This window comes from Macrobrachium rosenbergii, chromosome 22, assembly GCF_040412425.1.
Source record: "Macrobrachium rosenbergii isolate ZJJX-2024 chromosome 22, ASM4041242v1, whole genome shotgun sequence".
Classification (NCBI taxonomy): Eukaryota; Metazoa; Arthropoda; class Malacostraca; order Decapoda; family Palaemonidae; genus Macrobrachium; species Macrobrachium rosenbergii.
In genome coordinates, this window is record NC_089762.1 from 3,752,584 (window position 1) to 3,766,933 (window position 14,350).

At 37.0% G+C, this 14,350-nt stretch overlaps 1 protein-coding gene across 11 annotated transcripts in view; it reads right to left on the bottom strand.

Annotated features, from left to right (window-relative positions):
• The window catches only part of DEF8 (differentially expressed in FDCP 8 homolog), an 84,135-nt gene that overhangs the window by 8,787 nt on the left and 60,998 nt on the right, over positions 1-14,350 (bottom strand). For 8 of the 11 annotated variants that reach the window (XM_067124144.1, XM_067124142.1, XM_067124139.1 and 5 more), the window contains 3 exons: positions 12,131-12,372; positions 7,726-7,947; positions 4,782-5,025 (listed from right to left, as the gene is read on the bottom strand). In XM_067124144.1, coding sequence (XP_066980245.1) covers positions 4,810-5,025; positions 7,726-7,947; positions 12,131-12,372 — 680 coding nt within the window. In that variant the 3' untranslated portion in view covers positions 4,782-4,809. Of the gene's footprint in view, positions 1-1,690; positions 1,881-4,781; positions 5,026-7,725; positions 7,948-12,130; positions 12,373-14,350 lie in introns of all 11 variants that reach the window. The other 3 variants (XR_010856645.1, XR_010856643.1, XR_010856644.1) reach the window with 1 other exon arrangement.

Genomic DNA, 14,350 nt, shown 5'->3' on the forward strand with positions numbered 1-14,350 from the left:
CAATTGCTATGAAGACTGTCACTGGAAGGCAAAATTGTGCAGAAATACCTTTTTGAGCTTAATGAGACTATAAAAAACAAGGTAAGATCGTAGCTTTTCAGTAGGTTGATGAAAAATTTGATTAATAGGGAAAAGATAGAAAAATGAGGATAGATGTTTCTTCAACAGTAACAATTGCAAGAGCCAACTAATTGGCTTTGAACACTCTGAGGACTTATTGGATGTAGGAAGACATACAGACAGCCTTGTTCAAAAAGTCTCCCTGGATTGTGACTGCCTTATACAAATGTACAAGTGTTCTTGGGTCAGCCAGCCTCTAAGGGATATGATACTATTCTCATATTTCACTGGAATGTACTGATGTAACTCTGTATAAGACTGGCACAATGGATATCCACTGAGGAGTCTATAAATAAACAAAAGAGGTCTACTTATTGGGGCTCTGAATGCTACCTTTAGTAAAGTGAATGGAATCACCTTATCCAACATGGACCTAAAGACAGTGAATGGAATCCCCTCTAGAACCTGAATGGAGGAAAGGCATAGACATCTATGATTTACAGCCATGAAAAGAGAGTCCAGTAATTAGTGAAACGTATATAAATGTAACAACCACCATGAGCAGTACTGTAGGAACAACTAGTAGCTTCAAAGTCAAGGTGGGACTGCATCAGATCAGTGCTGAGCCATTTCTTGTTCAATATTGTGTTGGATGTAAGTAAGAGGATGCAAGGGAGGTCCCCTTGTTGTGTCCTCTACACTGATGAGCTCTTTTTCGATAACAGAATCTGGAGGGGAGATAAAGAGAAATCTAGACAGGTGGAGATATGCATTCAAGAGTAGGGGGATGAATATAAGTAAAAAAAAAAAAAAAGAACATATGATTAATGGGATGGACGATGACTTACAAGTCTAATTAAGCTGGGAGAAGTGAATACCAATAGAGTGTAAGTATCTGGGCTTGATAATAGCTCCATTGGGTGGTATAAATACAGAAGTTAACCAATGAATTCAAGCCAGATGGAATAACTAGAAGGGGGTATCAGGAGCACTCTGCAACAAGTCTCTATTAGCTGAGGGGCAAGATACATTTGTGTTGGTAAGACCTATTATAATGTATGGGCTAGAAAGAGCACCACCGGAAAATGGAACAAAAATTAGATGTGGCAGAAATGAGGATGCTCAGAGGGATGAGTTGAGTGACAAGAAGAGATAGGATAATGATTGAATACGTAAGGTGATGACCAAAAGTCATTTAAATGTCAAAAAAAGCCTGAGTCATGACCGAGATGGTTTGGGCACCTGATGAGGAGGGGACATGATGCGTGATATGCCAGAGGAGAGATCATGGAAATGGGAGGGCTAAGGACACAAAGCAGAGGAAGGCCTAAGATGACAAAGATACTGCATTCAAGACGACATGGGAGACAATGGGAAGATACAAGAAACACTTGGAAAAAGCTCATTAAAAACAGTGGCCCCAACTAAGGATTAAGTTGAAATACAGATGAAAAGAGTTACAGTGGGGCAACTTACTGTTGAGTGGTATTGCAAATAAGTCACAAAAAGGGACTTCAGATGCAAGAGGTTCCAATCTAGGTGTGGCACTGAAATGTCCCTGGACTTGGCCCAAAAGCGGATCTTTAGTCTTATAGTGCAATAAACTTTAATCAGATTTCCTCCTACATACCTTAGATGTGCTAATTCTGGTAAATATGATTGCTACTGTGTGTTTCCCAAGTTGATCCTTGCAAGAAATCCGACAACAGAAGATTTTTTTTTCTCCACATTAAGGGGATGACTGGATTCTGTTCACCTGCTGTCCTAGTGTCTTTGTTGTCAAGTTTGAAGGGCAATCTCCCTATTACACTGACGCAGCCCTGACAAATAGGTGGTAATCTAAATATAGAGACTGTAATGGAGAATGCTTGGAGAGACAGTAGTCAATTACTCACCAAAGAAGGTCCTTTTAGAAAATGAAATGACAATGTTGATGCTATACAAGATTTGGTTTGGCAGTCTCTTATCTCTCGATTAATCAAAGCTAATTCCTTGACTCTGTTCCTAGAGCCAACAGCACCTACAGCCATATGTTTAGCCATACATCAATATAACTGTAATAAAAGTTGAAAATTTATTTGAGCGGTGGATTTACCTTCATGGTGTGTTAAAATTCAACCTAAGCAAATAGATCTAAAGGAAAATGGGTGAAAGGTAACCCTTAACTCACCTCCTTATTTAAGGGAGGAAAGGAAGTGATTTAAGAAATATGTCTCTCTCAGATGCCTCTGAGAGATATGCAAAAAATATATGAGATAATCTAGCAGCCCTACACTATGAAGATTACTAAAGGAATGTAACAGACTTAATATCAAGAATGCCAATCATAAATCCTTAAAATGTACAATAGTAAGTTAGAATGCTCTCTGTTCTCCCTCAATGATCACCAAGACATTTTATCTGATGTGGATGTGGCTTAAGACTAGGCAAGAAAGGGATGGAGGTCATATCATCACAGAAACACCGTGCTGATGATTTGGAGGGTATTCCCAACCAAAAGGTATAATTCATTACAAAGCAAAATATCAAGTGAAAAGTTCATACACTGACACTGAAGTGTGAGGTAGTACAGGCAGTCCCCGGTTATCGGCGGGGTTCCGTTCCCGACGGCATGACGACAACCGAAAATCGCCGCTAACCGAAAAGAGGCGATCAGCGCTGCCGATAAGAGGCGATCAGCGCTGCCGATAAGAGGCGATCAGCGCTGCCGATAAGAGGCGATCAGCACTGCCGATAAGAGGCGATCAGCGCTGCCGATAAGAGGCGATCAGCGCTGCCGATAAGAGGCGATCAGCGCTGCCGATAAGAGGCGATCAGTGCTGCCGATAAGAGGCGATCAGCGACGATAACCGGTTATCGGCGACGAAAATCTGGTTATCGTCGTTGCTAGACAAGTGCCGTAAAACCGGATCGCCAGTAACCGAGGCTGCCGATAACCAGGGACTGCCTGTAGTCGTGAATTTACTCGCCCTCATGAAACAAACGAAGGTAAAAGATTGTGAATGTGAGTAAGAGGAAAGGAGCGAGACCACTTTGTCCGAGGCAGAGCTAGATGTCCTTGAGTCTCAAGATGAGGATTGGTGCATATACCCAGATCCCTCTGTAAATGTTCCTCCATTTACTGCCTTAACAGATACAACTATTCCTGTAAAAACTATAGCATCAGGTTTTCACAGCTTTTCATTGCTTAGGAGCTTATTGCATACGTCATGGAAGATGTATGATTATGCATAGTCTTGTTTGTTTGCAGAGAAGAAAAGCATCTACAAATGGGAAGGCAGTAACCTCGCTAACATCACTTACTATCTGAATCTAAGAATTTTGATGGGTATCTTCAAACTTCCTCATGAAAGCATGCACTAAGTCATCAATGATCTTTACACAAGCAAGTTCTTCCATAAACAATGAATTTTGCAAATTTCAAACAAACAGGAAAATACATTCATAACCAGTTGAGGTATGACGACTGTTACGATTCATTGTAATAGTCGGGGAACCAAAGATGTTGCATTTGTTGTCAAAGAAAAAAAAACTTACAGTTCTTTGCACTATTACCAGATGTACAAAACATCAAACAAAGACAAAGTTACTTTAAGGGAGTAAACACAAGTTCATAGGGATACAAGAGTGACTTAAAACCACCAAGCTGCCACACCCAGATGAAACAGAATGTATCGCCTACAGGCGATATTATCAAACAAGATTATCTTGTATATATTACAATATGGGTTCCAAAAATGTACATGTACTGTAGTATAGGAAGCAAAACCCTTACATTCCTCCTGTTTCACAAGATGGCATATGAGGCTTTCATTTATTTTGAATCTGATGAGTGGCCATCACATCCTGAACTTGAAACTGAACATGTACCAGGACTTTTTTTACCTGAGAAACACACACATTCCCCTCCTACTTGCATGAACACTGTTTGACAATTGCTGGACATGCTTCTGTATACTGTAAGCCTTCTTAAACTACTGATGACAGAGAACTGCCCTTAAATACACCAGCTTCTGCTATGGATGACACACCTGTACCTACACCAAACAGACTGACAAGCAACAATCCTCCTCGGCGATTTTCGGGGGTTATCGGTGCCAAAAAGCGCCGATTTTCGGTTATCGGCGCCAATGTTAGGTATGTATCAGCACCAATAACCAATTATCGGCGCCGATAAGCGGAAATCAGCGATTTTCAGCGCCGAAAATTACCGATTTTTGTCGCTAGACAAGCGCCATAAAACCAAATCGCTGTTAACCAAGCCTGGTGTTAACCGGGGACTGCCTGTACATACTGGCTATGTTATGCCAATTACTTATGGAAAGATATGTTGCAGCAATATAAAATATATAAAAACCTTTACAGGTTAATTATTGAAGCAACAAAATTAAAAACCACAAGTTTTTACAATAAAATTCTTTTACAAGGCAGTACTTTGTAATGACCATGTGATTTTTTAGCAATATTTATTGCATACATAACAAATTAAACATGATGCACATACTCTTGTCTACTCCGAGAAATACTAAAATCATCACCCTAATTTTATAAAAGAAAATCATATTCTGTGTAATGGACCATTAGAACAAAGATCCTACACATTATCTACATTTTTATAGATTTTAATGTTTAGGTTGCAAAGAGAAATTATAAGCCTCAGGACATTTACGCTGAAAAGGAGACTTTAAAGAAGTGGAAAGATAATTAAAGAATATAATTACCATCATAAAAATGTAGCTGAATTCACTTTCACCCTTCTTCCTCTTTTGACATTTCCTTAGTTAGTTCTTGTTTCCTCCTTGCTTCTTGGCGTAAACATCTAGGGCACGTTGTAGATCGAGAAGTATAACAAAAGTGATGCAAAACTGTGGAACATCCACTGCATATGACAACACCACCATCGAAGGGGAATATTATTTCACTGACATCACATATCTCACAGATGTAACCTTTTCCTTGACATACCTGCAGTAATAAGAATAAAAGAATTCAGACAATTAATAATTTAAGCTACTTCAATTAATAATTTAAGCTACTTTAATGTAATTACATCGTATAATTATGGGCAGCTCACCAACACCAAGGAGGATATACCTTCAGCGCAGACATGATGTAAGGGATGAAAATAAACCTATCACTGCAGCATAACAATTCTAGACCCCTTAAAAAAAAGGTGCACAACTAATAAATGGTTCTGAATAGCAAATGACAAACCACTCTTGGTGAAGCATGTACATACTCAAGACTGAGTTTTTATTGCATAGCATACCAGATAACTGTACTATGCATACATATTTATATAGTACAGCCTACACTTACTGAACGAATTTCATTTTTGGTAGACTGTACTTGGCTAGGCCACTGGGTAAGCGGTTCCACTGAAAGCTAGTAGACTATCCAAAGCCTTCGAAATCTGGGACAATGGAGGAAAGAGGTGTATCATCTTCCAATTATTCCAGTCTTGCAGGAATGCATCTCTTGCTATTGCCTGAATGTCCTGGTTCAGAGAGACACACACACACACTCTGGAAGTTGATGGTTCTCGCATATGGCAAAGGGTCCACTTCTAGATGTGGAGGCATGTTGACAATTACTGACTTGAGAGGGGTTCAAGCATGAGCCACACCTCTTGATACAAGACACTGCAGTCATATTGTGTGGGACCAACAAAATGTGGGTCCCTTTTAGAGGTTTCAGTTTTTCCAAGGTGGAAAGACAGCCAACAGCCCCAGGAAGCTGAAATGACACTCCCTCAGAACAGGTGACCATCTTCCTGCCATAACTTCCCCTTGGCTTTGAAAATGAACTCTAACCTTAACAATGGCACTCCCCTCTTGATAATCCACATTATGAAAAGAGAGTTAAAGAGGTTGCACATCAAGACACAGAAAAGCATAGTATATTAAACGGAGCAAAGGATTTAAAGGTGCAATGTTGGGTAATCAATGCAGTTGCACCAAGATGTAGTTGAAAAGGTTGGACAGAAATATGGAAGAAAGGAAGCAGGAACATGAAAGGGGCTACAGTAATATCTAGAAAGAGGGAGTATTTAAATTATTAGAATTTGAACCACAAGAGAAGATATTCTCAGGTTTGATATTCCTCTAGCCTGTAATATGGCTTCAACACAGAATAATATTTTAGTGAAACCACATAACTTCAACAGGGCATTCTCTCATACAGAAGGGGCAGCATATAGACTGAGCCCCAGTACATTATGCTCTAAGTCTACATTGAGGCATCAAGTTTGAAAATTAACATGAAATCTGCAGGAAGACAAAGCCTTGCGCACAATTAATGATACCATATAATTCATGTACTTTCCCTAACAAAACCACATGCTTAAAAATAATCTTGGTATATAAATGCAGAACTCTATGACACAGCTACCAAATATACAATTTGCAGTAACAGTGGCAAATATAAACAAGTAAAAAATGTGCCAAAGTTTATTCGGCACAACTGAGTTTTCTGTACAGTGTATAATCAAGGCCACCAAAAATAGATCTATCGTTCGGTGGTCTCAGTATACTGCTGTAAGAGCCGTGGCCCATGAAACTTAACCATGGCCTAGTGGTAGCCTGTCCTATATTGTTGCCAGAAGCATGATTATGGCTAACTTTAACCTTAAATAAAATAAAAACTGTTGAGGCTAGAGGGCTGCAATTTGGTATGTTTGATGACTGGAGGGTAGATGATCAATATACCAATTTGCAGCTCTCTAGCCTCTGCAGTTTTTAAGATCTGAGGGCGGACAGAAAAAGTGTGGACAGACAGACAAAGCTGGCACAATAGTTTTCTCTTACAGAAAACTAAAAAGTACATAAAAGCTGGTTTCACTGGTTTCATGAACTAATTGAATATGTCAAAGATCACAAACAAAATAGAAAAAAGATAAAGGTGAAAAACAAATGAAAAAAGGCATGAATATCAAAGAAGAATGGGAAATGATTACGCCTGAAGAATAAGGGCACCAGCACTAGCCCAGATTCTAGGGATACTATGGGGACAGCACAAGCCTCCTGCAGGAATCCTTTGATAGGCATGTTTAGATCTTTGGTTTGATATATATTTGATTTCTACCTACCCTCAAAAGCTTACTGATTACAGGCAGTCCCCGGTTATCGGTGGGGTTCCGTTTCTGAGGGTGTGATGATAACTGAAAATCACTGCTAACCGAAAATCGGCGATTTCGGGGCTTTTTGGTGATTTTCGGGCATTATCAGCGCCTCTGTTAGGTATGTATCGGCGCCAATACCCAATTATCGGCGCCGATAAGTGGAAATTGGTGATTTTCGGCGCCGAAAATTGCCAATTTTCGTTGCTAGACAAGCCCCATAAAACCGAATCGCTGTTACCCGAGCCCGCCATTAACCGGGGACTGCCTGTATGTTCCAATAAGAAACTCATACTATTTAACTCTGATGTGAATCATTTTTTGCATTACATGACTATAATAAAACATTATTGCATAGTCATCTACCTATACTAAAAATGGCACATACAAAGTGAACATTCAACAAAATGGCAGTGATAAAACAGTAGTTTTACAAATGATTTACAGTAGTAAACAGCAATTTGAAATCTAGTTATCCTCTTTAAAACATTACCAATACATTACCAAATGCCTGAATCCTGGCTTAAACTGAACCACTTCTTACTTACCAAACATTCATTCTTGATATGATTGGAGAAAGTTTCATGCACCTTTTTCAAGTAATCTACTAACTGTCCTGAATTAGCATCAATCAGATCCTGAAGTGAATACATATGAGCATTTTCAACAAAATGCTGACGTTCTTCTAACTGTCGCAGCATTCGAGATTCCTGAGCAGATCTACAAGTTCCAAGATACTGTTTCATGACAAGAAGATCTTCTCTGAGTTTCTGAAAAAGCACAAACATGGTAAACATACAGTTACAGAAAACATATTTGAAGAAACATTTCTTATGTATAAAATGGGAAATGGGCACACCAACTTGAAGGAAAATAAGTTTTGTTTCAAGGATTTTCCTGAAACAATTTTGCTTTTACTGCATTTCTTACACATATGTTTTGAAATCCATCTTGCCATTTTCTCTTTTGAAAAGAGACAAATTGAAAATAAAAGGGAATTCTGAAAATCTTCCCAAAACTAAGAAAAAATCAAAGCAACATGAATAGGACCCATTCATGCTCAAATTTTACCAAACTGAAATGGAATTTTCAAGAACAAAATTTTTCATATTATCATATTGTCTATAATCACCCACATTCATGGTTAATGATTATTCTGACACATTTCAGTCTCTGCTAAAAAAAAATGCCAGTAGCCAGGTAAGTGCACATAAGTAGGTGTATGCATGTGAGCTTATGCTCTATTATATGTTTTTTACGATGTTCACAGATATATGAATAGTTTTCCAAATGTATAGTACACTTGTACTATCTATCAGACAATTTATGCAGAATCCCAGGACAGGGAAATTTTAGTGCTGAAGATGGTGTAATGTTTACATTTATTGACTAAAAATTTCTGTTAGCTCTAACCAGGAATAATGGTGGTTGTTCATAAAACTGTTCTTTAATCTCTTTCGTTAGTGAGTCACTTGCTTGAATCTTTATGTAATTTTACATGATTCTTAAGTCTCCATGAAGAGAGAGAGGAAACTCACCCCTTTCAGTTTGTATAGGTTCATGTTGGAAAGTTACTTATACTCCAGTGTAAATTCTATGACCATATATTTGGCTTCCATTCTAAAGCAGATAAAACAGTTGAATTGCAGTGCACAGCAATAACAAGGCTGATCTGTCAACTCCCCAATTTCTATGCAATAGTTTTTATTAAATTTAAAACATTTCTGCATTTGGCCCTTATATATTCAATATGTGCTTTACAGTTCTAGTGAGTATCAAAGATTAAACTTAAGAACTTTACAGTTTACTGATAAGTTTCAGACTATTTCCCATTTTAGTTCAATGTCAACATTCTTTCTCCATCTCTCTTTATGAAGCATGACTGCTTTTGCTTTTTCTGATGAAAATCAAAAGCCTAGTAAAGAGACCCAGGCATCTAATTTTGTGATGGAAATGTCAAGAATGTGCTGGGCATGTTGCAAGTTTGCAGAAGAATAGCTTAAATTTCAATTCTAAATGATCTGTGGAACTTTTGCTGCAATGAGGGATAATGTTTTCTTCATAACATTTCCTTGTGGGAAACTGTTCTCAAATTTGTGTTTTTGAATAAAATTCATTTGTTAACAGTGCAGTATGTAAAGAAGGTTTGTATTATTACAGGTAGGTGGCCTTGAAACCCTGTGCTATATAGTGTTTTTAGAGCATATCTCCATCTGCATCATAAAACTTTTTAATGTAAAGAAATATTGTAATATATCATTTGCTATATTACAAATCCTACCTAACCTTTTTGCTTACCGATGACGGATATAAACATCATCCAAATTTAAGTCTGTCACTTATTGATGACATATGCAAACGACAAAAAAAAAATTGCACAAACCAGCAGACAACATGAGGATCATTGTCAGTGAGTGTTCCTGATGTTTTTTTTATACATATGTAACAGAGAGAGAGAGAGAGAGAGAGAGAGAGAGAGAGAGAGAGAGAGAGAGAGAGAGAGAGAGAGAGAGAGAGAGAGAGAGAGAGAGAGAGAGAGAGAGAGATTGATTTTTATGCATGTGGAAAATGCATGTTTATTTGTTTTGTATTGCTTTAGGTTTTTATTATATAATTACATCAATTAGAGAGAGAGAGAGAGAGAGAGAGAGAGAGAGAGAGAGAGAGAGAGAGAGAGAGAGAGAGAGAGAGAGAGAGAGAGAGAGAGTTTTTATTATATAAGAGAGATCAGATTAGAGAGAGAGAGAGAGAGAGAGAGAGAGAGAGAGAGAGAGAGAGAGAGAGAGAGAGAGAGAGAGAGAGAGAGAGAGAGAGAGAGAGAGAGAGAGAGAGAGAGATTGATTTTTTATGCATGTGGAAAATGCATGTTTATTTGTTTTGTATTGCTTTAGGTTTTTATTATATAATTACATCAATTATCTTTTTTTTTGGAGAGAGAGAGAGAGAGAGAGAGAGAGAGAGAGAGAGAGAGAGAGAGAGAGAGAGAGAGAGAGAGAGAGAGAGGAATGAACACTTGACTGGATGCCACTTATTTTACGGAAAATATGATGTTACCTTGTCATTCACTTTTTCATATTTTCCTTGGTGTAATTACAACTTTTGCATTGCAAAAGCTACATAATTTATCTGGGTGTATTATGGACTTACAACAATGACTTTATCGCAAATATTTTTTTGGCAAATTATTCTTTGGGGAAAGTGCAAAATTTTCAAGTGTCTTGTAATTTCTACTCATTATTTCACCTACATTTCTACTCATTATTTCACCCACATAAGTTATTTTGTATTTTATGCCATTGTATAGAGCAATCATTCAGCTGCAAAATGAAACAAAATTAAGCAGTCTACCTTGAAAACTGTCAGAGCTACACATCTTTGAACAATAAAAAAAGTTAAACATTGTTTGCACGTATCGTGTGGGTGACTCGCATTTTTCTTACGGAAAACAGGACACTACTTTCTCATTCATTTTTTCATATATTTCCTTTTTATAATTACAGCTTTTTGCATTGTAATAACTAGGTAATTTACCTGGGTGTGCTATGACTAAATAAAGAACACTTTATCACAATTTTATTTTGGTATATTTTTTGGGGGGGAGGGGGAAAGTGCAAAATTTTCTTGTATCTTCTATCTACTCATTACTACTCTCCGACTCTATTTTTCATTATGTTCAGAGAAGACCATGTTCAGCAAGATGGTGTTCACTACTAATATACACTAGATACAGTATTTTCAAAGTATATTTAATATTAATTATGGATCATATGAATCAGAATTCTTTGTCCATGGTAAGGCTTTTCTTGATAGTCCTATGTTTGATCCATTAATTTTCCTAAAATTTTTTTTAACGTGTCAACTTGTTTTAAGATTTCTGTTATGCTGATCCGAGATAATATATATTCTCATTCTTCAGCTGTAAACTATTTATTATAAATATTTTTCAGATATTTCAGAATTGAGTGATTTACTCAGACTTACAGTATATGACTGTTTTAGCTTCTACCATATACTAGTGTTTGGCAAGTAATTTGATATTACAAATGAATCATGATCTCTCTGTCCATTATCTGTTAACTGAATCTCTTGAGGTCTTGTGTGTGATCCAATAATTTTGAAATTTTCCAAATTTCTCAAATCGGTGTGTTGTGTGATATGCAGAAAATTTATTTTGCTTATAGCTGACTATTCTTTGGGTTTAATGTTTCAGTGCAAATTGTTAAATTCAAAATTTACATTTTCTGTGTTTGGTTCTGTAGTGTTCCTATAATCATCTAATCATTGGTTAATTGTTTAAAATGATCAGTAAGACTGCATACTCTCTGGTATTCTATGGTCCAAATGACCTTTTGAAATGGCTGATTACCCTAATAACAAAACTGGATCTTCAAGTCCTGAAAAGTCACTTGCTTAACCAACTATTTGGGACGCTTATCACTTTCCTCTAAGTGACTGCACTAGACAACCTATACAATCTACATTAACGTGTAGATCATATCTTACAGATAAATATCAACATTTCAAATTCTGCCATATATGAATACTGTCAACTATCAAATTAAAATGTTAAAAACAATGGTCCTGCATAAAAAATAAATCTTTAATTAGAGTGTAGCATCAAACTACAAATTATCATGACATGTACTTTAAAAAATTGTTTTCTCTTTGTAATTTTAATGCAAGGTCTGTGGGGTCTGAAATTCACACAACAGGAATTTTTACTACGAAATCCTTCTGATTACTGGAAATAACATTAACAAGAAATTGGAAAGGGAATACTTGGTATGATGGGAAGAGATCTCAAGATTCAATCCACTGCAAAGAATAACAAATGACCAGGAATGCAGGAACATTATACAAATCACGCAAGTACAGTTGATAAAACATACTTTACACTGAATAAAAAAAAACAGCAAAAATGATCACAGTTCTGAACAAACAAAATCAACATACCTTAACTGTACCAAGTTCATCAACAAACTTAAATAAGTAGCCATTAATTCTTTCTACATTCAACACAGGCTTATTTTTCATCAGCAAAAGGAATTGTTTTGCTTGCCGACTAACTACTCGTTCTTCAAAGTCCCAGTTATGAACCACTCTTGCTGGCAGCACAATGCGCGAATTCCAGTGACATGCAGGACAATAGTAAAGGCCAGAATAGTCACACCGTCTAGGTTCACTCCAAGCGTTCTCTGAATAAAATCAAACAAAATTTCACATAAAATGAAAAACATGACAACACCTCCTTTATCCTTAAGAAAATAATTCCTTTACTACATAACTACACAAGACTTACTAAATGACCAACAGAATTAATAATTCACTTAAAAATTTATTGACATTCTCAAAATATCTTCACTTCCAAAATATTAAACTTAGGTAATAAAAATCACTATGCAATTTAATCCTTAACTACCAACTGTACTGTACATCACCATCTTCAAATACCCCGTGAAACTTTAAAATGGTCATGAGGGTTCCACTAAAAAGGCATTATATCAACATTATTGAAAGAATAAGAACTGTATTAAAAAGTTTGGTGTTCAACTTACGCTTATGAACAAAAGTTCTGACAATAAATTTAGCATAATTCATTTTGAAGTGACAAATTATAATCATTATAATTATTGTTGTTATTGTTATTGTTATTGTCATCATTGTTATTGTTGTTATTATTATTATTATTATTATGAAAATTTAAGAAATTTTGAATAACAACTTTACATTTTTCCTAAGTATACAAGCCAGAGCCTTTTACAAGGGACCTTTTTCATCACACAAACTGGTCAAAACTTGGTTCTGTAATGCAGGGTTAACCAGGTGGTTAACAGGTGGAAAGGGGGTGATTTAGGGAGTATTCCTCACTCACCAACCATCACATCCACTTTTCTTGAGGCCACAGCAGAGATCAGACATACTGCACTCTTCTGTATGGATTGCCGGTCAAAAACTAGGATTTTTGGGTCAGTATCTGCCCACTACCATTCTCTTTTGTTTAATTATGTTTCTGTTGCCTTGCTCTTCATATTTCATTTCTACAAAATAAAAACTCTGTCATCACTGCTGGAACTTAGCTACCTTTGCCAGTGGTTTATGTCTCCTGTAACAACTTACCCTCTCTAGTTATACAGTATAATATTTATGCGGGGGAATTTCCTGTTTAGACTTCTTGCTAAAGAAATTTATCTTGGATTTGCCAGGGACATAGCAGCCGAAGAAGAGTTTTCATCAGCAGTCGTCTCATTCTCTTATATACTAAAAATATTTTTGGTACGATCTGGAAACCAGTCGAAATTGGTAACAAGGCGAGAAGATGGGTGAGTGGGGGAGTATCCCTCACTGACTGACTGTCACTCTCACTTTTCCTTTGGCCTGGCATGTAAACCACTGATATAAACCACTGTTCTTCAATCTTGGACGGTGCCACAGCCCCTGTACTGGGGTTTTCCACTGTCTTGGATTGGAGTTTCCATGTTTGGGGATACACTCAAGAATGCTTTTCTGTCAGTTCCCTCTTCTTGTTTTTCAAACTGTGTGCAGGCTTAGTAGGTGGTCCGAGAATGCCTGGTGGTTAACAAAAGGTTGCCTTACCCTAATCATATTCTTTTCCTTTATCTTTACCCATCACTTCAATTTCAAAACACCATTACTGTCCTTCCTTCAGTGTCTGGCAAATCGGATGTATCTTTCCTTGTGGGGTGTGCCAGCTCCTCCCAGTTGAGCAGTTTACTTCTGGTGGTAATTTCATCTTTTTATGGGCATACACTTTATAATATTGGTTTTACATATATATATACTGTTCCTGTTATTGTTTTTGTGAACTTAATCCTAGTCCACAGAACTGATCACAGGAATGTCATATATTATATATCAATGTCTGAATTTTATAAGAATACATAATGGACTTAGATTTTGTTGCTGTCAATTTTGATAACCTCTTTTGTTCTGAAAGTCTTTGTGTCTGGTTTGTGACATATTTCAGATGTGCTGATTCAGGGTTAAAGAAAACCATTTTGATTGAACATCATCCCAAGGGGCTCTGGCATGGCTCTGTATATTAGAGGGGGTTTCTCAGCATCTCACAAACCATTGTATGAGTGTGGGTGTCAAACACAAGAGGTTAAAGTCTGTGGAAGACTAATGCTGCGTCCACACGATTGAGCTTTGTTC